The following is a 24,286-nucleotide window of genomic DNA, read 5'->3' on the forward strand; positions in this document are numbered from 1 at the left end:
TCTTTGGGGGTCCCTTTTTCAGATCTTGGATACCATGGTCATAGGCACTGGAGACACAGAGAGAGAAGTTCAATAGATCAGCAAATTCAGGCTCTTGTTTGAGCAGGAGGGAGGGAAATTCCATAGCCAAGGGCTGACAATACTCTAGCTCCAGTTCTTCTCTGTTGAAACCCAGGGGGCATTGGCACTTCATAGAGTTGTAACTGTCTTGTTATTACATACAGAGATAGCCAGAGCCAAACCCGCAGCTGGTGCAAACCAGAGTAGCTCTGTTGACTGTAGTGGAGCCATGGTCGTTTATGCCAGCTGGGCATCTGACTTACTAGCTTTATAGAGGAAATTAAAGGGGACTCTTCTGAAATAAAGGTCATAGGTCAAATTCACCCCTGGTGTAACTCCATTGGCTTTACCATTACACCAGGGATTAATCTGAGTCCCTAATCTTATGTATTGTTTTTAGAGCCCAGGGCTTGCATGTGCTTTGCAGGCATGTCCTGCTTCTTAGCTTTCTAACACTAATATGACGTCATGAGTGCACTTCTGATAGAACAGAGACACTGCAGGACAGATCCTCAGCTGGTGTGACCTCAGGTTGCTCCACTCAAGCCAGTAGAGTTACCCCAGTTACACCAGCTGAGGATCTTGGCTTCACAAAAGGAATGGGTTGGAAGAAGGGATTTGAAGGAGCAGAGGGAGGGTTGCTTAGTTCTATGCACATGAAGTGGGAGGCTAATAACATGGGATCATAGCAACACGATTAGAGCATTAAACCCAAAGCATTGTACATGTCACTGCTCAGGTACATACACTAGAACAATCAGTTTCATTTTTGTATCTCATCAACTTTCACCTATGTATGTAGTACCACAGGAGCTTGAATAGGACCTAAAATCCAGTTAAGACTCCTTCACAAAGACATCTTTGTTGCAGGGATACTATTCACAGAGCAGCAGGAGGTTGGGGCATGCAGTACCTGCCAACATTGGGAAGCTATGAATAGAGACCTTTGGAGAAAGATACAATGGAGTTGGAACACTATTTGGAGGGACAGAGTGGAAAAGTTGTAGATGTTTTGCTGAAAAGATAGAAACTGTGGCTCCAAAATGGGGACATTTGGGAAGTCTGGACAGGGCTGCAACTGTCTCCTTTTGTCCTAGCCTGTGGGGAAAGTAGAATCCTATGTGTTTTGCCATCCCTGGTGGTTTCCATGGAAATGATATTTACATCATGAATGTATCATAAATTTCCGGCACAATAAATAAATTAAAGCACTGTGTCAAAGCCAACTATTGCTCTTAAGGCAAGCAGCAGTTTGATCCTCAGAGCTCACAGCAAAAAGCTGAGATTCAGGACACCTGGGTTCTGTTCCCAGCATTCCCATTGACTCACTGTGTAATGTTGGACAAGTCATTTCTCTGCTCCATGTCTCTATTTTCCCACCTGTAAAATGGGCAGAGTAGATTTTGAGGCCAGAAGGGACCATTATGATCATCTAGTCTGAGGATCTGAGTAGCATAAGATGGAAAATTTCACCCAGTAATTCCCGCATATAGCCCAAAAACTTGTCGCTGAACAAGAGTGCGTCTTTTAGAGTGATTTACAAGTTGTTTTGACAAAGAAGGATATGTGGCGAAGAGAATTGCAAATGAAGGGCAAATGCACGGATGTTTCACTGATCCATTTTCATCATGTACACAGTAGTGATTAGAACAGGAGTACTTGTGGCACCTTAGAGACTAACAAATTTATTTGAGCATAAGCTTTTGTGGGCTATAGCCCACTTCTTCGGATGCATAGAATGGAACATATAGTGAGGAGATATATATACACAGTAGTGATTAGTGATTCATGAATAACTCTTTGTTCCTTTATTTGACACTGTTCATGCGAGGACTTCCCAAGAGCTCACAGATCTGAATGCATTAAGCCACCCAACGCAGGGAGATAGGTAAATAGCTACAGCATTTTATCAGTGGGGAAACTGAGGCACAGAGGGGTGAAATGAAGTATCCTGGGGAGTAGGTGCCAGAACTTAGATTTCAACTCGGATTATCTGATTCTCACTGCCCTGCTCTGGCTACTTGACAAAGCTGCCTCTGCTTTTTAAAAATTGGCAGTTGTTGCCTAGCAACAACCCACACCATTCTTAAAGCCACAAAGCATTGAAATCTCAGCAAAACCTTTAAGCCAATGCTTAGCTTTAAGCACACGCTTAAGTCCCAATGAAGTCCACTTAAGCTACTTGACCTCACTGGGACTTAAGCATGTGGTTACAGTTGTTAAGCATTTACTTAAGTGCTTTGGTGAATCAGGGCCTTAGAGAGTTGGGGTCCTGGTTACATCTGTTGTTATCTGGGGTGAATTCTCTGTCACTGGGAGGCGATTTTAATTCTAGTCTTGTGATATTTGCTGTTTTCTTAAAGCCTCAGCTCCAGGGTTCATGTGGTTACCTGAAAATGTTAGCTTTGTTTTTTTAAAGGGAAGTTTTTAGCCCTTATGGTTTCTGAGAAACACTTGCATATGTGACCCAAGTGCACCCTTAATGCTCACAAGCCAGAAGGTAACAAAAGAGAACCCCCAATGTATTGTTTTAAAATCTCATGATTTGGGGGGTGGAGGCTGACCCTGGGTTTTTGAAGGCTCAGTATTAGCGCTGCTAGGTCGCAAAGGGTCCTCGTGCTGGTTCCTTTCACCCCATGAGATTGGATTTGCAAAAAGGCCAAAGTTTTCAAAAGCAGCCTCTGTTTGGAGGCAAATCAGTTTTCAGACCCCTGGGTCTGAAATGCAGAGCCACCAAGCACCCGCAGCTCCTAGGGACACCTGGGGGTCTGGTGGTTTATATGTTTTGCGTTCCTATATTTTATTTATTTATTTTTATTTAAAAAGCATTGGACCCCGCTCGCCGCCACATGAACAATTAATTCAGCGGGAGGTGCACCGAGTTCTCTGTCTATTGCTGACTTTGATCAGAAGGGGGAGCAGCAGCAGCGGGAAGCAAAGGGCCCCTGAAGGCAGAGGGGGCCGTCCCTGGCCCTTTTAAGAGCAAGGCCCCTTTAAGGAGCGCTTCCTGCTCCGTCACGGCGCGTGCACCGCCCGGCTCGGCCCTGGGGTTGGGCGGCCGGCTGCAGCCTGCGACATTCAACTGGCTGCAAACGCCGCCTCGGCGCACCAGGGAGGAGCCTGCAGCCCCCGAGCTTGGGCCAGCGCAGGGAGCAGCAGCCGGGGCGTGCAGAGCCTCCCCCCTGCACCCCCAGGGCTCGGTAGCCGCAGGCAGGGGCAGGCAGAGCAGCCTCTTCCCCGCCCAGGGTGAGCAGCGGGCAGAGCCCGGGGCAAGGGGCAGCCAGTCAGGGGATGCCAGGGCCAGTTCAGAGCTAGCCAGGGGCCAGTGGGGACAAGTCAGCGGCAGGCCCTGCCTTGCACCCCCCCGGAGGGAAACTGGCAGCAGCCGCGAGAAACCAGCCGAGCAGGGCCCCGCTCTGCCCGAGAGACACCCAGCGCAAGGCATTCCTGCGGCATTAGCTAATCCAGAGCCCAGCCGAGCAGCATCTGCCAGGCTCCGCCGCCGAGATCTCTCCCCTCTCCAGCGCTCCGTGGCCACCCAGCCTGCTGCTCCCCGCAGGAGCCAGCTGCTCTCCGCCCGCAAGCCCGGGGCCCCCTTGCTGATGCGCCATGGTCTCCTGGATAATCTGCCGCGTGGTCGTGTGAGTATGGTGCAGAGCTGGTTGGCTTGTGGGGAGGGGAAGGTAGATTCGCCCTTTGACCCAACCTGGCATCTCTCGTGGCACCTGGCTGCGTTTTGGGGGTCGCTGTCGGGGGCGTGTAAAGTCACACCGTGTTTTGGTGGCCTTGACAAAGCCATACCCCGCCAGCGCTGTTGGAGTGCGGCCACCTCTGCGGTGGGAAGGGGGTGCTGCCTGGGATGGAGGTGGCATTCTAGCAGATACAGGAGCAACCCCCCAATTTATTGGTCACAGACGTGGGGGGTTTCTTAACTTCCCTTGGCGGGGCTTATGTCATTCAGCGTCTCCCTGTTAGTCTGTATCCAGAAAAACAACGAGGAGTCTGGTGGCACCTTAAAGACTTTAAGGTGCCGCTGTACTCCTCATTGTTTTCCTCTAGAGCAGCGTTCCTCCACTGTTTTGATACCTGGGACCAGCTTGCTGCCTTCCTAAACTGTGTCAGGGAGATCTCAGGGACCGGTGCCAGTCTGTGGACCGGTCATTGGAAAAACACTGCTCTAGGAGACCCACCTGGAGTAGACGGTATGTACAGGTACCTTGGAAGGAATATGGGCTGAGTTGAAACTGCTGGGACTTAAATCTGTGACCTTAGGCTGACTGAGTTTTCAGACCTGAGGGTCAGACCAGCATGAGAGAATCCTAGAAATGTAGCACTGGAAGGCATCTCGAGAGGTCATCTAGTCTAGTCCATCCCCCTGTGGTGAGGCTGGGCCAAGAAAATGTAGATGGTCCCTGACAGGTGTGATCCTATCCTGCTTGTCACCTTTGACTTTTGTCTGACCCAGTTTGAGATGTCTCACTTACCTTTCCTCTACCTCTAGGGTTGGCTTGAAATAAACTATATCAGAAGGAAAGCATTTTGGTTTGAGGGCTATCCACAGAGTATCCTGTGCGCCTTAGCCAGCATGTAGGAAAGCCAGACATCAGCTTTCCTGCATTCCCAATAGCCTCCATCTCTCTCTGTCACTCTGCTGGTGGACATCTGTGCCTATTGGGTTCCCGAGACCACCTCTGAAATGGCTTCTGAGTTGTCAGTTCTTGGGACTCAGACCTGGGTCCTAGTCGTGCCTCTGCTATTGAGCTGCTGGGTCACCTTGGGCAAGTCACTTTGCTTATCTGTGCCCCAGTTTCCCCTCCCACCCTGTGTCCTGTCTATGTAGATGGTACACTGTCATTGTATGTGTGCACCCCCCCTTGCCCAGTGGGGTTCCAGTCTCTGCTGGGGCCTCTGCAGGCTATGGGCATACAAATAACTGCTGCAAAGTGGGACCTGGAAGCACAGACTCTGCTGTTGGAAATCCATTTCAAGGCTGGTGCAAAGGGAGTTAAACAAGTGTTCTTTTCAACAAACAATTCTAGAACAGCTGGTGTAACAGTCAAAACACCTGTTCAACACCATGTCTGTTCGGGTGGCGGAGGCGGGACCTAACTTGTCTCAAATTCTAATAGCAAATCCAATTCTTTCATATGTAGCACCCCAAGGAAAGTGTCAGATGGTGAAACAGGGACAGCGTATTTCCAAAAACTGACCTTTTTATTTGTGGTGTCTGTTCTGACTTACTAAATATTTAGCTCCTGGAGTTACAGCCAGTTGGTGCAGTCTGCCTTTAATTTGGTACCTTTTACCTCTACCCAGCCCTTGGAATGTGTGCTCTCCCTCCCCTACCCCAGTCAGACAGCAGCCACCCAAAAGCAATGGCTATTTCAGACGGGCCCTGCTTTCTAAAATAAGGGCAAGTATCCTTCTTTGCTGTGGCATTCCACATAGCGCCCATCAGGGGCTCCTGGCATTTGGGCAGATGTGCCAGCTAATCTGGTAGGAATCTCGTTAGTAAGTAAGTTAGTTAGTTAGTAAGGGAGTGTTCTTTAGCAGCCACTCATTATGTAGCATTACTAGTGAAAGCCCTACATGCTTGTGTCTGTGTGTGGCAGGATGTCCCAGACAAGTCCGTTAATTTCCCATCTGGTAAGTGATCTCACGTCACAGACTGCACAAGCTGGGTCACATGCCAGCTTCCTGTCAGGGCTCCAAAGGCCACAGGTTAGGGCTTTGGTGTGCTAGGGATGCACCCACATGCCGGAGGTGGGGCCGGGGGAGTTTGGGGAGCTGCTAAAACACAAACTGTTGGGCCACTCACTATGGTAGGAGTTGGAAAGTGCACTGGGCCCTTGTCTGTACTGGGGATTTTAACCTCTAATGTAGCTGCACGTGGTGGGTGCGGGGCGCTGGTGCAGCTACATCTGTGGCTGTGAACTCTTGTGTAGGAGACAGCAGTGTGGATTGGATTTAAATCACTGCTCAGGAAGACTCGATTTAATCATGGATTTCTACATAAGAGTGCATTCTTGTTGGTTGTTACCAACCTGAAGATCCTGCATGTTCAGACATGTGCCTTTCGTCTTCAACACAGCTTCCTCCTGAGAAGGAGCACTTCTCATGATGTGAGAATCAGGCAGTCAGGCCTTGCATTACTTTGTTGCACTGTTTGCATTTTGTATGCATGCCTGTCTTACCCGCAGGTAGAGGAACTTCATTAAAATATTTTCAAATTGGGTCTCTTTTACGGCCTGCTGCCATTATAAATTTTCCCTTCTAGTGAGAGGATGGTATGGTAGATCTCAAATCAATGAAGGCTACACTCAGACCTCAAGACTTCTGGAATATGCTGTTCAAACAGTTTCACTTTTGTTTCTACTGCCTGTCCCTCCCTTCTCCTATTTATCTCCAGACTTCTTCTCCTTGTCCAGATCTGTGCCCCCCCCAACGATCTTCTAGTCATTGAACTTTTGGAAACTTTGCACTTTTAGAGCGAGGTAAGGGACTGACTCTGTACACAAATTTGCAGAGGGACAATAGGGTTGAGGGCTGTTATTTCTCACCTCTATATAATTTATTTAAAAACATTTTTGCTGTAAACAAGCATGTTACCTCTGGAGACACAAATCCACAGTTTGAGAACTGCAAAACCAAGCATCTCTGATGGTATCTTCTAGACTGAGCACAGAGTCCCATTGGGTAGATAGATTATTTAGGTTAATCTTTCTATACAGAAGCCCCTAGAACCTCAAAAGATTGGGTCCCTAATCCATGAGCTATTGGAACTCGTTTAAGAAAAGTTTTGTAAATATTACATGAATATATTATCTCATCATGGAATAGGGATTATAAATTCTAATTCGATAGTATGAGACATCTTTGAGCTATAATGTATCTTAATTAATGCTATTTTTAGATAGGTTTTTCCTCAAAAAGCATTTTATCAAAAAATCCGATTTAAATAAAAAAATCGGATTTATTTTCATTATTTTTTAAATCATTGGCTTTTATCCACCCTGGGAGACAGTAATAGTGACCCTGGGAAGAACTTGTGCACCCCTGTACCCAAGACGCAGGGCATAGAGCTGCAGTTTCCTGAGCGTGGGGGAAGCTGCTTAACTACTGCCACTTGGCCTGGTTTTGCTCTCCTGCTCACAGCTTTGTGACGGTTGCATGTTAATGTGTAACCGGGACACTGTGGGCCGGGGACCCTGCAAGGACAGACAGCAGAGAGCTGGTAGCTCTGAGTTTGCCCTTAAGGCGAGGGAGGCGGTAGCGTTTGCAGAATACTATGTTCAGGGAGGGTGGGGATAGAGGAGAGAGTCACCTCCCTGAAGAGCCATTGCTGGTGGGGCCCTCTCTGTTAATGACCTGCCTCATTGTGCATCACAGCTGGGGTTGACTCTGGGTGGGGAGTGCTGGGCCCAGCTGTATACTTATCGCTTGCCCCCAGTGGGAGGTAGCATGTGCAGTGACTTCCCAAAGCGGGGCTGGGGGATGGTTTTACTGTGGCCTTCCCATCTCTCTGCTATAGGTGATGTGGTGGCAGTCAGCTCCAGAACGTGGACTGGCTGGTCTGCAGCTCTAGATAGGCTGCAGGAGTAAACATGTCTAAATAGGGCTGTGGCCAACCTGTGTAGTAATGTGTTTTTTCTTGCCAGTGTGGGCTACCTCCTAGCCTCCACCTCTAGCCAGGCTAAAGCCAGGTTCTCAAACGTGGTAGTGTGGGGCCAGCGTAGGAGAGCAAAGCTGGGATACAGCCTGTATTTCTATTTGGTTACCTGGGTGTAGGCAAGGGGCCCTCTCTGCCTGGGAGCCAAGCTTTCAGAGCTAAGCATATCTGCCCTGGTGGGCTGGCATGGAGAAGCCAGTGCATTCTGGCTGGGCTTGCACACACCCCATTTTGCTATGGGCTGAGTCTAACAAAGCGGTTTGAGCTGGGGCTCCTATGCCCTTACGCTAGCAGACAGAGCTCTGGACTACGACTCGGGAGACTTGGGCTCAGTTCTCAGCTCTGCCGCTGGCCTGCTGGATGACCCAGGGCAAATCGCTTCACCTCCCTGTGCCTCAGTTTCCCCATCTATAAAATTGGGGGGGGCGGGGTCAATGTTACCGACCTGGTTTGTTAAAGTACTGGGAGATGTACAGATGAATGGCTGGTACCTGCCCAATAAGGCAGCATTGGCAGTGTACTGCAGACCAGACTCCCCATCGCCCGTTACACCTGGAATCCCGGTCATCCTGACGCATCCTTAACAATCCATGTTTATGGCACTTTAAATCTTCGGAGCCCCATGGTAACCCAGCACGCTTCCAGCCCTTCAGTTGCTATCTCTGGCTCCAGTGCCATCTGGGTGAAGCAGCAGAGGCCAGACGTGCATGTGCCTGGACTCGGAGAGGTACCTGCTGATCGTATCGGGGGAATCTTAGGCCTTGGTGTCGGCTCGGAAGAGGGTGCAGGGGATTCAGTTGGTGGTGGCAGGAATGCAATGCAGCGGGGGCTGGGTTCGGGATGATATCATCTATGTGTTTGGATTTTTTAAAAATAAATTTAATCTGAACGCGACACATGGGAATAACTGGGAGAAGTGCAGCTACTGCTGGGGGGGGGGGGCTGGCTGGCTGGTGCTGTTCTCTCAGGCTGATTCATGCTGCCCACATGGCTCTGCAGCCTCGCGCAGACTCTGCTGTGGCTCACTGCTGCCGCATTACAGGAGCCCTCCATCCCCTTGCTCCCCATCTCTCCCTGTGCCCTGCTCCCATCTGTCCCTCTCCACTCGAGCACTTCTGGCAGCAGGGCCAGGTTCCCCGGGGGCCAGGCCCTGCCCCATGGGCCGGCTCTAGCAGTGTCCCTCCCCTCCCCCACAGTGTGTTGGAACCTGTTGGTAACCAGTTCCGGTGAGGAAGTGCAGCCTGTTGCCATCCTGTGATTTAGCAACAGCCCGTTGGACTGGCTTGGCTTGTGTAACCAGGAGCTGGTGTGGCAGCCCAGGCACGTTACCTAGCCATGCTCCAGGTGTGTGCTCACAGGTGCCGTCAGACTGATAGCAGGGAGGGGAATGCAGTCCAGAGGGATGATGCTATGGATGAGACTGATACACTTCCTGCTCCTGCCTCCAAACTCTAGGGTGTGTCAGGGAAATAGGACCTGAAATCAGACTCCCCATTAAAGGGTGCTTGGAGGGGGGCAGGACATGACCCAGGTTGAAGGGTAGCAGAGGTAGAACCATGCTACAGAACAACCTGCCACCAGCTCAGAAAAAGGGCTTAAATCCTGAACACACCGCAGCCCCGGTCAGGGCAGTTGCCTGACACGCTGGATTTACCTGAGCTCTCCTGTCGGCTTGGTTCTTTGTCTCCACTGCTGTGAGGTGTCTGTGAAATGGAGTGACCTGGGGAGGGCTGGTGCGCGTGGGCAGGATGTGGAGTATCCTGACCTGTCAGTGCTAATAGCTGTTCCCCGCTCAGGATCACCTGCAGGCTCTGAGGAAGTTGTGCCGCTCTGGCTAATTACTGGCTTGGCTGGTATATGTCACGGGGTTCAGGCGCGCTGCCTGCCTGGGGTGCTTGGGAGGTGGCCCTGTGTCACAGGGAGCTGGCCTGGATACAGGCTCTACTTTCCCTCCCGGTACCACCCCTGAGTCCGTCCCCCTGCATTTTTCTTGCTGCCAGTCAGCTGCCATCTCATCTCATTGCCGCTCCAGAGGGAGAGGAGTGAACGTTCCCTGGGCAGAGGCACCGGGGCAGCATGGTGCTGGAGGCCGTGAAGGCAAAGCTGCGGAGCAGAGCCAGGCAATGCTGCTTCTCTCTGCTGGCCCTGCTCTACTTATGGTGGCCAGCCTTTCTCACCCCCTCTCTCTGTTACAGGCTGGTGTTCGGGATGCTCTATCCGGCCTATGCCTCCTACAAGGCAGTGAAAACCAAGAACATCCGGGAATACGTGAGTATGAGGAGCGTGGAGTCCGCTCTGGGGAGGCTTCTGTGAGTTATTTTGTGTGCAGGCACAGGGGACCTGGTGGGGAGGTGACCCTAGGGAAGAGACCAAGGAGGCAGATTACTGGGGGGGGCGGGCCAGACCTGGAAGCAGCAGGGCTGATTTCCCTGCCCCCCTGAGGCTGGGCATAAGAGGGCAGTGGTGGAGGTGCACGATCGGTTTGCTGGGAGCAGGGTTGAGTGTGGAGAGGCTGAGTGCCGGGGCTCTGATCCCCATGCTGTGTGCCTGTCTCCCACCTCTGCTGGGGGATGGTGACCCAGGCTGGTGACCCAGGCTGACCCTGTGGGCGGTGAGGATGAACTTGTGTGTAAGGCACCAGGCATGTTTTTTTCCAAAGGGATTAAATTCCCATGGTCCTAAACTCGAGGGCTGGTATGTGATTCTGCTGTAAAAGCTGTGCCCCCTCCAGCAGCAGACTGGCACTCTGATCACTGCAGGGGTGAAGAAATGTGTCTGGGGGCTTGGACCTGAGAGCTAATAGCAGGTGAAGGGCCCTACCCGCTTTGTGAAGGGCAGGTAGGGCTACCCCAGGGCTTGCATGGCAGCCCGTCCCTCCCCTCCTCTGCTGGCTCTGAGCCCTGCAGGCTGGCATGGGTATATGCAAGGGGAAGGCTCTCACGGTCCGTGCTGGCTAACCTGTTCCCCCTGTCCCTGCAGGTCCGCTGGATGATGTACTGGATTGTGTTTGCGCTCTTCATGGCTACAGAGACCCTCACGGATACATTCGTTTCCTGGTAGGGCACCAGCCTTGAGGGCCCTCTCCTGGTGGGCATGGGTGGCTTTCCTGCAGGAGGCCCTCTGGACCGTACAGAGCCCACTGCAGGGCCATACTCTATACAAGGGACTGATGTCACTTGGAGCATGCCTGAGCCTAGCCATCCGCTGTAGGGAGGTGGGATGGGTTTATGGCTTCTCTTACCCATAGCTGCTTGTCTGCCCACTCATATCCTAGTTTCTGTCCTGGGACGTGGCCTCGGAGGGTCTGCAAGTGCCCTTTGATCCATTGCCCCATGCCAAGGGGAGGGGAAGGGAAGGAACAATTCCCTCCACGCCCTCCCAGTTGTCCGTCTGTCCATCTGAATCTCCTGCATGGAAGCCCACAGGGTAGTGGCAAACAAGCTCCTGTCTGTCCTGCTTTAGCAAGGGTGGAATTGATTGACCCTCTCCCTGGGGACTCGCTGGGCCTGATTGCAGGCTGGGGCTGGGGAGCAGCTATCCTTTCAGTCCAGAAGCAGAAAGCTCCCTGAAATTCCCCACTCCCCCTCTTGGTGGACAGGAGCAATCAGGGTTGAGCCATCTCGCCATGAGGATGAATGGCAGAGGTATGAGGTGTTGGGCTCTGGGGGCCCCGGGTACCCTCTCACTGCTGCATTCTCAATCTGGCAGGTTTCCCTTCTACTATGAGATCAAGATGGCATTTGTCGTGTGGCTGCTTTCCCCCTACACCAAGGGAGCCAGCCTGCTCTACCGGAAGTTCGTGCACCCCACGCTGTCCCGCAGAGAGAAGGTAACGGGTCACTTGTCCCCACGCTCTCGCCTTGCTTCTGGGGTTCAGCAAAGCCGCCATCCCTCCCTCAGGTAGCTGCATTGTTAGCGCTTAAAGTGAGGGGCTGGCTGGCCGTGCTGATCAGAATGGAGGCAGGTGCTGTGCAGCCTTTCTGCACCCTGTTCTCCCAAAACCCCTCAATCCTGACCCGCATCCCCCTCACTATTACAATTCAGAGCCCCAGCCATAGTTTTGTTTTTAAAAGCCAGCAGAGGTCATTCTGACCATCTACTCTGACTTCCTTCATAGTGCAGGATAGTACAGGCTAGTGAACCTCCCACAGGACTTCCTGCATCCAGCACATACCTTGTGGTTGAGCTAGAACTTTTTCTTTATTTAAAAAAAAAAAAAAAGTGTCATCTGGTCTTGATCTTAAAATCTCTGCTGTTGTCCCTCAGTCCTGCCCTGTAGCACTGCCTGTTATTACAGTCCTGGGCTTCCCCCACACAGCTCTGCCAATGCTCCTCTGCCTGACCTGCTGAACTCCCTTTAAATCCATTTAAAGGTCAGTTCCTTGGTGGGGGGCTTTTATTCGACTTCCTAGGACCCTGAACTTCCCACTAGTGAGGTGGGGCGTGTGTTGGGGGGAGCAGTAACAGGGCTGTGTGCAGGATTCCTGCATGGTTCTCGGTGTAGGGGTATAGTTGCATGGACTCTGTATCTCTGTCACCTGCATCGGAAGGAGCCAGTTCTGCATGAGCGGAAGACATGGCCCCGTGAGGCTCATAGTTCAATAACTCCTCCCAAACAAAGCAGTGTGCAGGGTAGGATGGCAAGGCGAGACCCTGGCTGGAACAAGGTAGCGCTGCAGTTGAATTTAAGGGGTACAGCGCTCCCAAGGCCAGGTGGGCATTGGCTCAGGCCTCTCCGCTGGCACAGCTGTGCGGGGTTCCTGGTGCCCTTGTGTCTTGGAGCAGGTAGATTCCTCTTCTTCCTTCCCAAGGTGGGATTTGGGCCTGGGCCTGGCCTCTGGGAATGCTCACTGTGCTATGTCTCTGCAGGAAATCGACCTGTACATCACCCAGGCCAAGGAGCGCGGGTACGAGACTATGGTGAACTTTGGCAAGAAGAGCCTCAACATCGCAGCCACAGCTGCGGTCCAAGCTGCGGCCAAGGTACCTGATCTCCCTGGGTGATTTGGGAGGCTGTTATGGCTATGGAACATCCCAGTAAAAAATCAGCAGAGCTGGCAGATGCCAGTGAGATTGCGCCAGGGTGTGGACTGGGTGCTTGGGGCTGCTGTGTGCCACATCCTGGCAGCTCGCAGCCCTAGTGTTCCAGATGTATGCCCAGGTTACTATTAGTTTACCGTGGCTTTGAGGTTAGGTTTAACCCCACAGTCACTGCTCACTGCCCCTCCAGAGGTAATGCTGCCGCTCTCCTTGGACCAGCATGCTGCCCCCTCTCTGCACCTCTCGCACAGATGCGGCTTTGCCTGTTTTTCCTGTTTACCAGGTGCTTATTAAGCTGGATTCCACTGAGCTCTCCCATAACCTTCCCCACCCCCAGTGTCAGAGGCAAGTAACATCCTGCTAAGAGGCCTCTACCAACTGGAAAAATCAGAGGAAATAATCAGGCTTGGCTGCCCAGGAGCCGGGTGTTTCAAAGCAAGCCGTGCTGCCAGGGGGCTAGCACCCAGGACTGGGTTCTGTTCCTGACTTGCTGCAAGTTCCCTCTCTTCTGTGCCTGGGTCCCTGTCTACCCAGCAGGTACCCGCCTGGTAAAGCGTTTTGAGATCTCTAGGTGAGATGTCACTTAAGTGCCTGTGTTTACGTGGTAAATGCCAACCTGACCTCTGTTCAGCAGGGTGAACCACCCCCACCCAACAACCCATTGGGGTTATGGACTGTCCCAGCTGTGTTAGCCCCCACGGGGCAGTACTTTGCAAGAAGCTTCCCCTGAGGCTCCATTCACCTGGCCGTGGTGCGACTAACCCCTTGCTGCTCCTCACCTGAGTGTTGCGGCAGCAGATCTAGGTGCTCCAAGCTGCTACTGCAGCCCAGTGTCTGACTTTGACTCAGGGTGTCCCTGACCTGGTCTCTCTCCATCTCCCCCATCTCATTTGCCTGGCAGAGCCAGGGAGCCCTGGCCGGGCGTCTGCGCAGCTTCAGCATGCAGGACCTGCGCGCCATCCCTGACGACGCCCCTGTGCACTACGAAGACCCCTTGTACCTGGAGGAGCAGGAGATGAGGAGGCGGCCGATAGGTGAGAGGCGGGGAGGGGAGGGGCTAGGTCCTGGGGATCTAGGGTTTGTAAAAGCGCTAATGGAAGTGCAGCTTAGTTCTCTCTGGACCCCATAACCCACTGGGTGCTGGCTAGCTCCTTTGGATCTGGGGCTGGGCTAGGGAGACTTCCCTGGCCACTGAGAGATGGAGGTGGGGGGTGGGGCTGGGGCCAGGACTCTGCTGAGGAACTGGGCCCAAGGACTGTCTGAGGCTTCACCTCCAAAGGGGCACTGGGATCAGGCTGGCAAGGGGAGGGCTGCATGTCTGGGCAGGAGGGGAGCTGCTCCACACTTGGAGGAGGAGGCAGGGTGGGTTTGTGGCCAAACTCCCCTCTGGCAGCAATGCTGCTAATGTCGGGGGTCAGGCTGGCCTCCAGCAACTCCTAAACTGGAAAGAGGGAAGGTGCGACTTAGAAAGCCTTGTGGGAGATGGACCCTGTGTACAGGATTTGGGGTGAGTGGGATTCCAGAGCTGGTCCGAATGGTGCGGCACTGGCGCTGGCTGGAAGGGGGCAGACCAGCTCCTGTGTAGAACGTGCTTGCTGCATGTATAGGGTGTGGGAGCACCTCTGCAGGGCCGGTGGGTAGAGGAAGGGCAGATGGCTCAGGGCGAGGCCTGGGACTGAGTCGGGAAAACTGGGTTTTATTCCTGGTATCATGGTACTGGGTGAGTTGCTCCTGGTGTCTGCCAGCCTCAGTTTCCCCACCTGGAGGATGGCTCCCCAAGTTACTTGGTGTCAGTAAAGCACTCTGCAGTGCTCTGACAGAAGGTGCTAGAGAAGAACAAAAACTGAAGCCCATAAGGAAGACAGCATTGCCTCATTGCTGGAAGGCAGTATAGCTTAGTGGATAAAGCACTACACTGGGATTCCGGAGACCTGGGTTCTGCTGGCCTGCTGTGTGACCTTGGGCAATTCACTGCACCTCTGTGCCTCAGTTTCCCATCTGTAAAATGGGGGATAATGGTAATGTCCTCCTTTTGTAAAGTGCTTTGAGATTTAGGGATGAGAAGTACTAGATAAGAGCTGAGAGTTAACAACATCGCATTGGCACAAACTGAAGGTGTTAAGGGAGGAAAGGAGGAATCTCTCTGAAAGGCTCCTCCTGCCCAGTGCTCAGCATAGCAACCAGAGCGCTCTGTTTTTCTCCCTGACTTTGGCTTTCCAAAGCCCCAATTACACATCTGTGCTCATGGCAGGCAGAGGGACTTGGAGCGATCCTGGTTCAGAAACAGCCTCTGCTAATTAGCAGCTGTGGCAAGAGAACATTGCGAAAGGCAGTGGAGGGTTCAAAGCGTGCCCTCTTGCCAGCATGGCACTTGGCTTCTAAAGAGATGGGCATGTGCCAAGGGCCACAGCAGGGATCCAGTCCACCCCTGTGCCATGCACTGATCCAGCACTGGGCTTTCTTCCCCCCTGCTCCCGCGCACCCAAAAGGTTACAGAGCTGCCTCGGCCGGCCGGCAGCCGGGACACGAGAGTGACACGGAGGAAGAGGAGTGCTGGTCGGACTCCCAGATCTCTCCCAAGGCTCTTCCCCGCAGCCGGGACTTCGCGCTGTCCAAAACAATCTCCAGGAGCCAGAGCCTGCGCGTTGTGAAGAAGAGACCCCAAGTCAAAGAGGTGACGATTCAGGCAGGCTGTGTCCTGCCTTGATGCACCAGCCTTGCTGTCCTGGGAGACCCATGGGCCAGGAGCTGTGCCAGTGTCTGCCCCTGGGCTTTGGTGCTGGGGAGGGCTGTGCCCTCGGGTGGGGGGGAAAGGTGGAAGCCTCTGTTTCCACCATCATCACTTCTAAAGGGCACCCTGGCTGCTTGGGGGGCAGCTCAGCACATGGAGCCGCCTTGGGAGAAGGGAGTTAACGGAGCAACATTGGTGGGGCAGGTGCATCGAAGGAGGCCTGACTTGCTTCTCCTTTGCAGGGCTCTTCCAGGCTGGTGCGGGGCCGGGCGAGGAAGAAGACGGTGCAGCCGGATCAGGACAGTTAGTCAGCCTGCAAGAGCTGGGCTTCACCGGGAATCTTAACCTGACGTGATTTGGCTGCCACACCATGGGTGGCACCTGTCTCCTTGGGGCCATGTGCCACTTCCTGCTACATGCCTGGCAGAGGAGATCGCTGTTTCTAATGGGGCAGGAGGTCCCCATACACCCCACTGTAAATATCTCGTCCCTTTCCTGTCCTGATAGGTCCCTGTACCTTCCTGTCAACTTACTGCTGCTCTCTCTGCCCCAGGAGCTGCCTCTATGCACAATGGTTCCCTGAGTGTAAATAGCCCAGCACCAGACCTGCTGCACTCTGCACATGGGGTTCAATCTTGACTCCCCTGCTGTTCTGCTGGGCCCCAGCATGACTCCTCCATAGCTGGGTTAGCGGCACTTTAGACCATGGAGCTATTCTCCTGAGCTACTTCACGTGCCCTGTCACTGTCCCAAGGTGAAAGACCCCCCCCTGTGCCTCCATCGATCTGCTGCAGGTCAGCTCCAGTGCCTCTGACCCCTCCTGCTGCCATCCTCCCACTGACCCAGGCAGTTCTGCCCGCCCAGGGGGGTGTCTTACATCCCTGCAACTAGTCCCATAGGGTGACGACTCTTGTTTCACTCGGGTTTCTCTGCTGTCTGCCACTGCCCAGCTTGGGAGTGCTCTGCACCACCCGGTGTGCCTGAGCACCCTGGGCGGGTGCAAAGAACTGCTTTCTCTCCTGCTTGTGGGTCAGGAGTTGTGGTGAGTAGCAGCCTGGACCAGGCCCAGGAGGGTCACATGCATGCTGTGTCCTGGGCATTACATCCTCCTGCTCTGCAGTCTCTAACGCACAAGTTTGGGGGGATATTTATTTGTAGAGTAACTAGCAGTTGCCTTATGGAATCTGAGTGACCCTCTCCAGTCCTTCGGTTCCCAGGGGTCCACCACGGAACGTTTGTGGCTGAAATGACTGATGCTTTAAGCCACGCAGAGCGCTTCTGTGAGCCGTCAACTCTCCAGAGATCCGTTCATCCACCTCTGAATGGAACGTACACATCAGCCCAGAGGCTCCCTTAGTTACTGTCTTGCTGACCTCTTCTAAACATCCCAGCCGTATCGAAAGGCAGAGGTGTGATGCAGTGAGAACTTCCCCTTCTGTCTCAGTTACACGAAACCAAAGACCTCAAGTGCCAAAAGTCCATGCGCTCCTTTGCCTTTAGACCCAGAACACAGCGCTGGGAGCTGGTCACCTCTCTGCCCCATGTGGATTTCTGTAGCCACCTCCATCTCCCCTGACTGCAGCTCAAGGATCAGACCCTCCACAGTCTTGCCTCAAATCCTTGTTACTTGAAAACAGACTGACTGATTGCTCTCTAGCCCCACTTCTGTGTCCTTCACCCTCAGCTGGTTTTTATGTTAGACCCTCATGTATAGAGCTTTTGTATATTTAAATACATGAACTTGTGAAATGAGCTGGTCTGGGAGTTTCTTTTGAGTCAATTGTCCCCCCTCAAGAACAAAGCACGGAAGTGTGGCCTGCAGGCTTAGGGTCCTGGAGTTGGGGTCCTTTAGCAACCCCAGCTGCCATGTTTGGGCAGCGCACACAGGGACTGCAGAGTGAAGGATTGTTACTGCAGCTGTACTCTTCCCACACGCCTTCTAGTAGAGGGTCTGAAATGCTTCAGACACCTGCTTTCTCCCCCATTCTGACTCCATAAGGTGGGTAATTCCCCTTTTATAGATGGGGAAACTGAGGCACAGAAAACCAATGATAAAGCCGTACAAGGAGTGCCCCTTTCTAATCACAAGTGAGCACTCTTTGCATGAGATTGAGATGCTGCTGGCTGTTTAGACATGGTGCTGTGCTGGGAATGAAATGTTAGTCTAAAAAATCATCAACGCAAATCCACCATCATTGGCAGAGGTGGGGTGGGTGGGAGTCTGTAGATAGGGCAGCAAATGCTCCTGTTTCAGCTGAGATGAATCTCAGACCAGTGTCTTGTCCTTGGGGTAGAACCAGCTATACCCCAAGCACAACTGTTGTCGCTCTCTTTAAAGAGTTGAGGCCAATGCTGGGAATTGCACTGGTGATCCTTACTGCAGCTGGGATGAGATGACTATAAAGCTCCTAAATGGAAGTGACTGCTACAAAACAGCACAGCTTCTAGATAGGAAAATGTGCTACAGGTATTCTATAGTATGTCCACAAAATAGTGGATAAAGGAGTACCAGATGAAATTGCTTCTTTGGACTTCCAAAGGGCCTTTGGCAAAGTCCTTCAAAAGAGCTGGCTAAGGAAGTGAAGTAGTCCTGGAGTTGAGACAAAGTACTGTCTACACTAGAAAGTAGTTAATAATAGAAAAGAGAGTATGTGTAAGTGCTTAATTGTTAGTATAGTACATGGGTCTGCAACTTTTCAGAAGCAGTGTGCCGAGTCTTCATTTATTTACTCTGATTTAAGGTTTTGCGTGCCAGTAATACATTTTAACATTTTTAGAAGGTCTCTTTCTATAAGTCTACAATATATAACTAAACTATTGTTGTATGTAAAGTAAATAAGGTTTTTAAAATGTTTAAGTATCAGAGGGGTAGCCGTGTTAGTCTGGTTCTGTAGAAGCAGCAAAGAATCCTGTGGCACCTTATAGACTAACAGATGTTTTGCAGCATGAGCTTTCGTGGGTGAATACCCACTTCTTCGGATGCAAGCAGTCTTGCATCCGAAGAAGTGGGTATTCACCCACGAAAGCTCATGCTGCAAAACATCTGTTAGTCTATAAGGTGCCACAGGATTCTTTGCTGCTTCTTAAAATGTTTAAGAAGCTTCATTTTAAAAAAAAATGCAGAGCCCCTCTGGACCGGTGGCCAGGATTCGGGCAGTGAGAGTGCCACTGAAAATCAGCTTCTGTGCCGCAGGTTGCCTACCCCTGGTATAGTAGAAGGCAGTGGTGGAGGGGCCACAGCGTTCCCCTCTAGCACTGGTGTCGAAAGCATTTGTAAGATCTTTTGGATGAGAACTATTCCTTTGTTCTGTTTGTACAGCGCCTGGCACATGGGGCTCTGGTTCGTGACTGGGGCTCTTAGTACTTGTTGTGTAGTAGCACCTAATGGTGATCTGGAAAAGAGGATGAACCAGGAGATGGCAAAATGTGCAAATGACACAATTATTTAGGTAAGTCGAGAGTGAGCAACTTCAGAGCCTCCCCCTGAGTTCGGTGAATGGTAGGCAAGTTACAGAAATAGAACAAAAACTTCCCTGCTTCAGGGCACAAGCTGACCACTGACTTTCTTCCTGACCAGAGTCACTTTCTGGGCAATTGATTTTATAATGGTCCCACAGAGGGTTTCTTACACCTTCCCTCGAAGGCTGGAAGCGGGAGACTGGACTGAGGGGAGCACAGGGTTGATCAGGTCTGGAGAATCTCCTTCCTGAGCCATGCAGGTGCCTGGCGTTGTGAGCTTTCTAGTTCCTAAACCTGTGGCAGACCATGGATAGGGGCAAGGGAGGGAGCAACCATGGCCCCTGGGCTGAGGGCCTAGTCTTGGTGGCTACTGGGGCCTGCGCAGGGAAGAGAGGAAAGAGTGTTCAGCTGTTGTGTGTGATTTTTCAGTTCAAGTGCAGCAAATCAGATGCTCTGGGTGCAGCCTCAGAACGGCTGCTCTGCAGTGAGGAGGGTGGGGGATGGCAGGCTGTTCACCATTGCCCCTGCCAGGAGCCATGCTAGGGGGATGGAGGAGTATTGCTGGGGGGGAGATGGTTGGGCTCCTCAGCGCTGATGGCATTTGGTGATGCTGAGTCTGTGCCTGGCTGCCAGGCACAGGAGGGTTTCAGATCCTGGAGTATATCAAGGTAGCAACTGGGCTGCTCCGTGTGATGCCAGTCCTGGCTGGGCAGAAGTTGCTTTGCCCGGGAGTGGCAGGAGGCGGTTGGAAAGCCGGGCGGTGCAGCTGGAGCAGAAGGTTGGGGCTGGGCTCTGCCTTGTCCTTACTCATCTCTTGGACATAAACACGCACTTAACTTTTCCAAATCCCTGCAAAGAGCCCTTGGAGGGTTGCTCCTGGGAGGAATCTGATCTGGAGGTCAAGGAGGAAGAGCATCCCTTGCTGCAGTAGGTGTGAGATCCCACAGCGTGGCAGTAGCAGGCTCCTCACAGTGCAGCCAGCTGGCTTGTCTCCCTGCAAAGAGCTCCCGCTTTCCATGTTTGAAGGCCAGCTGGGGGAAAGGGGAGGCAGGGGAGGCGGGGAAGGTTTGGAGGAGGAGCAGGGAGCCTAGCTGCTTTGGGCTGTGACCTCATTCCAGGCTGGCTGTAGATGCAGAGGTCAGGGTTGTGGCGGCCAGCTTCCTCCTGCAGCTCTTGGCTGAGTGGACCTGGGGTGATGTCTGGCTGGGGGAGGCTGGGGCTGCCTAGTAATGGCTAAGTGTGCCTGGTGCCTCTGCCTGGGGCTTGGCATGGGGGGTGCCACTGGAAAGGCTGCCAGGGAGGGTTTGGTAAGTACAAGGGTTTGTTGGTCTGGGTGGGGGCCAGCTCCTGACCCCACAAGCAAGTCCTGGAGCTGCCCCAGGCACTCTGCCCATCCCATACGAATGGGCATGAGTGGGGCCATAGAAAACAGTGTGTGAGGGCTTCCAGATCATCTACAATGTGGAGCTGAAGCTGGGTATGGTAGGGATTGTGAGACGCTGCATGTGAGGCTGGCCAGGACCCTATGGATTCTGGGTAACACAGAAAGTGGTGCTGAGGTTGGGTGAGGGTCTTGGAGACTTCTGGGTAATAGCAGGGCTGGGCACTGGGCCCCTGAGCTCCCAGGGTTTGCTATCTTCTGTACATAAATTAGTGCAGATGTGGGGTCTGTGGTGCTGCTTCTCTTGGGTGGGTAACCTACTGGGTGCCTTCCCTCCTGGGGGGCCAGGTTTGCTGGGCTCTCTGGTTCTGAGATGCCTACGCCTCCATCCTGGACTCTCGGCACTGCCACCTTATGCTTCATGCATCTCCATGAGGCCTGGACGCTGGGTACGTGTGCTCAGCCCTGTCTAAGCCCCCTGCTTCCCCCTTGCATTAACCCCACCCACACCTTTGAGGCAGCTGGTGCAGCCCCTGGATCCGCAGCTGAACGCAGAGCCAGAGGTGTTCCAGGAATGGCTGTGGGCCCAGTCTCCCTCCCTCTCTGGGCTGGCAGTGCTGCCTTGGCCCTGTAGCAAGCAGAGAGCAAGTAGGCCATCTCCCCTTCCTTCTCTGCCCCAGGCCAATGCAGGATTGTTCCCTTCACTCTGGGGCTTTGTCCAGAATCTCTGAATGCTTCACCGACAGGGTTCTCACCATTCCCTGGGCAAGGTGCTCCCACAGGCTGAAGAGCTCACTGCGGGGCATCCTAGTCAGCCTCTGCTCTGCTCAGTTTCATCCCTTTGCTCATTGGACCGTCTCTCCTCCTTCCTTGGTTTTTGCCCCCTTCTGGGCCTTCCAGTGTGTTACATCCACCCATCCCCTTCTACGTCAAGCCCCACAGACAAGGGCCCAGGTCCTCCACCACGTGTAGCTACTTACACCAGTGTTCATGGGTGTGAAACACTCGTGACTGGCTTAGTGCTGGGGAGGGGCAGGGCACTGGACAGCCAGGTCCCTGCCCCGAGGAGCCAACAGTCTCATGAGAGGAGCGCTAGTTGTGAGTCACAGCAGCCACGGGGAGCCTGGTGGGCAGCTGCAGAAGGGAGCTGAAGTGAGAGAGGGTTGGAGCCGGCCCCGCAGTCCACCAGAGGAGGGTGCGGACATGGAGGTGTGGGCGGGAAGAGGAGGCCTCTCGTGGCTGGTACTTTTCCCCCATCCATGGCCGAGGGTTGGTGCTGGCAGAGTGAGGGGGGATTGGGGCTGTGCAGACCCCCAAAGGGCAGGTTCAGGGGGGTGGAGGCGGGGAGCCAGCAGGAGGGGAATGGGTGGCAGGAAGGTGATTCTGGTTTTCTCCCCATCAGCCACTCTCCTCCCAAATCCCCCCGTGCCCTGGCGAGCTCTCTGTGCCGCTTTCTCCCCAAAGCGGTGCCCTGAAGAGCCCTCTCTGGCTCAGCCTCAGCAGCGTCCTCGCTTGCACGAACTGCATGTCCTAACCTTCCAGGCGGAGAGCCCAATCCTTCCTCACGAAGAGTTTTGGCCAACCTTATTTTTAAACTGTGGCTCCTCATTGCCTGTCCAGCTGCGATGTCTGCATGAGCTCTGCCCCTGGAGGTGAGGGGGGCTTGCGTGCATGCTAAGCAGTGGAGCCCAGCGGAAAGGGGGTGACCCTGCCGGCTGCATGGAGGGAAGGCATAGACAGGCCCCCGTTATGTGGGGCAGGGCTTTGGGTGCGCTGCAGGGGGCCATGCAGCAGCCAGTGGGCGTTGGAGCAGATTAGATGGAGGTGGCTGGATTAGCTGTGTAAAACTGTCTTGGAGACGATTACTTAAAGCAGTGAAGGAGGAAGGCTGGGGGCAGGGAGGAAAGAGGCCAGAGGTGGCCTGTAATCCTGCTCAATCTGCTTAGGCAGAGCGGTTCCTCCAAGGATCTGGCTTGGGGAGGAGGATGCTGAAACAGGACTCTGTGATTTCCATGGTCATTTCATCATCCCAGTGTGCTTGTAAGCCTCTGGCTCCTAAAGAGTTAAGGTCACCCTAGGGACGACAGTGTTTCTCGCTGCTGGAAGACTCCACTCCCTTTGCTTGTGTAACCTTGCTGTTGGCAAGGGCTTGATCCTGAGAGGTGCTGAGCATCCCTGTGCCACTGCTATTAGGACTCAGCCCCCTTCCTGATGGTGGGCCTGATTCTGAGCACATCTTGTTCCCATCTCTGCAGGAGAAACCAGTATAACCACAGACTCCCTGGGCTGGGGGAAAGCCACAGCCAGTGGGCTTTAGTGAACAGAGTGATGGGACCAAGGGGTGTTTGAGGCTGTTTAAACATCATAAGTCTCAGGAAGAAAAGTGGCATTGTTATCCCTATTTTACAGGTGGGGAAACTGAGGCAGGGAGCGGTTAGGACCCCAGGGTCACAGAGCAACTTAATGGCAGAGCTGGGAATAGAATCCAGGAGTCCTGACTCCCACTCCCTGCTGCTCTAGGTGCTTGAGAACATCTGGCTCCCATCTTGACAGGAGAGATCTCCTTGCAGAGTCCTGCCTAGGATGTGGACCCCAAGGAGGGGCATGGAGAGGGTTCCTTTCCCAGGAAGGGCTGGCCAAGTCTGCCCATTGCTCCTCACATCCCCTACCGGAGAAGCTGCTTGCGGGGTGTGTCTCACCGGCCGGTGCTGCTCAGGACAGAGACAGTGGGACCCTTCCCCCCACCTCGTCCAGTGCCAGACACTGATACCAGCTGTGTCAGCTCACTGGCTTGTGCCAGTTTGCAGTCAGCAAAGCCATAATCGCCCTTTTGGCACAAGACCAGCAGAGCAATTATCGGGCTGACCTGAGCTCGCCCAGCCGTGGAGAAGTTTCTTTCCAGTCACCAAACCTGCTGCCAGGGTCCCATCTGTCTTGGGCTAATTGGGTGGGGTCAACGCTCCACATAAATGCAGAGGCAATAGCAGAAGGGAGAAGTGACCACTCCCCTCCTCGCCTGCTCAGAAGAGCCAGGTTTCCCCTCTTTTTAAAGTTTCTCTGAGAATTTTGACGGGCTGGTTAGACCCAACCATTGTGGGGGCAGGTGATGTGCAAAGTTCCCCTCCGTGTGCTGCCAACACCTCTCTGTCCCAACGCACAGCTCTCTGACCTCTCAGTCGTGACCTGCAGCCGTGCTCTGATCTGTCTGAGCGGATGCTGCCGTTCCCCAAGCCATGCAGTGGTAGTGCCCAAACAGCCATTTTGGATTAGACTGAAAACCACCAACCTCATTTCACTCATTCGTCACAGATTCCCAGACCAGACATCAGCTAGCCTGCTCTGCTGCATAGCCCCAGCCATTAGTCAGATCTGAACTCAGGGGCTCTGCTGCATCCACTCTTCCTTTGCTATCTCACCATGAGCCAGCCCCTCCGTTCCCTTGTAAGAAGCCCCTGCCCAGGCGAGGCCATGAACAGCTGAGCACTTGATGTTCCCTGTGCGGAGGTTACAGGAGGCCACTAATCTTTGAGCCCAGGGCTGCTCACGTCTCTCTAATCAGCTTCCCCAGTGCTCGGTCCCTGAGTGAATGTACTAGAGCAGGGGTTTTCAACCTCTTTTCATTTGCAGACCACTAAAAAAATTCAAATGGAGCTGCAGACCCCTTTGGAAATCTTAGACATTGTCTGCAGGGGCCTGCGGACCACAGGTTGAAAACCACTATATTGCAGACAGAAGTGGGGCCAGATTGCTGACCTGCCTCGTCAGCTTCCTGCTAATCCCCATCTCTCACTGTCCAGGCTTCCCTGCCAGCATCTGCACACAGCATGGGCAGCCATTCTCCATGGACTGTCAAGTGGCAAAGCCAGGAATAGAACCCAGGAGTCCTAGCTAGCAGAGATGTGTGGACCCCCTGAATTGGGTTGGGTTCCATGCACACATAGTGCCT

The 24,286-nt window shown here is 53.3% G+C and overlaps 1 protein-coding gene across 2 annotated transcripts; it reads left to right on the plus strand.

Moving 5' to 3' along the window:
* Window positions 1-3,072: 3,072 nt before the first annotated feature.
* Window positions 3,073-17,252, plus strand: REEP4 (receptor accessory protein 4). Of its 2 annotated transcripts, none has more exons than XM_039526061.1 (8): window positions 3,073-3,306; window positions 9,925-9,997; window positions 10,709-10,785; window positions 11,438-11,558; window positions 12,599-12,712; window positions 13,671-13,803; window positions 15,259-15,443; window positions 15,743-17,252. In XM_039526061.1, exons 2-8 carry the CDS (start codon window positions 9,938-9,940, stop codon window positions 15,806-15,808), a joined length of 756 nt encoding a protein of 251 aa, XP_039381995.1. In that variant the 5' UTR covers window positions 3,073-3,306; window positions 9,925-9,937; the 3' UTR covers window positions 15,809-17,252. The 2 variants fall into 2 exon arrangements, with proteins under 2 accessions (XP_039381995.1, XP_039381994.1); XM_039526060.1 differs by having other exon boundaries at window positions 3,148-3,701.
* The last annotated feature ends 7,034 nt before the right edge of the window (window positions 17,253-24,286 follow it).

The sequence above is a fragment of the Mauremys reevesii genome, linkage group 2, assembly GCF_016161935.1.
Source record: "Mauremys reevesii isolate NIE-2019 linkage group 2, ASM1616193v1, whole genome shotgun sequence".
Classification (NCBI taxonomy): domain Eukaryota; kingdom Metazoa; phylum Chordata; order Testudines; family Geoemydidae; genus Mauremys; species Mauremys reevesii.

Excerpts from the sequence above, each read along its gene's own strand:
- REEP4 (XM_039526060.1), top strand. The coding sequence starts at position 3,670 with ATGGTCTCCTGGATAATCTGCCGCGTGGTCGT. Across the intron at positions 3,702-9,924 it reads ATAATCTGCCGCGTGGTCGT|GCTGGTGTTCGGGATGCTCT; the intron begins GTGAGTATGGTG and ends TCTCTGTTACAG. Across the intron at positions 15,444-15,742 it reads AGAGACCCCAAGTCAAAGAG|GGCTCTTCCAGGCTGGTGCG; the intron begins GTGACGATTCAG and ends TCTCCTTTGCAG.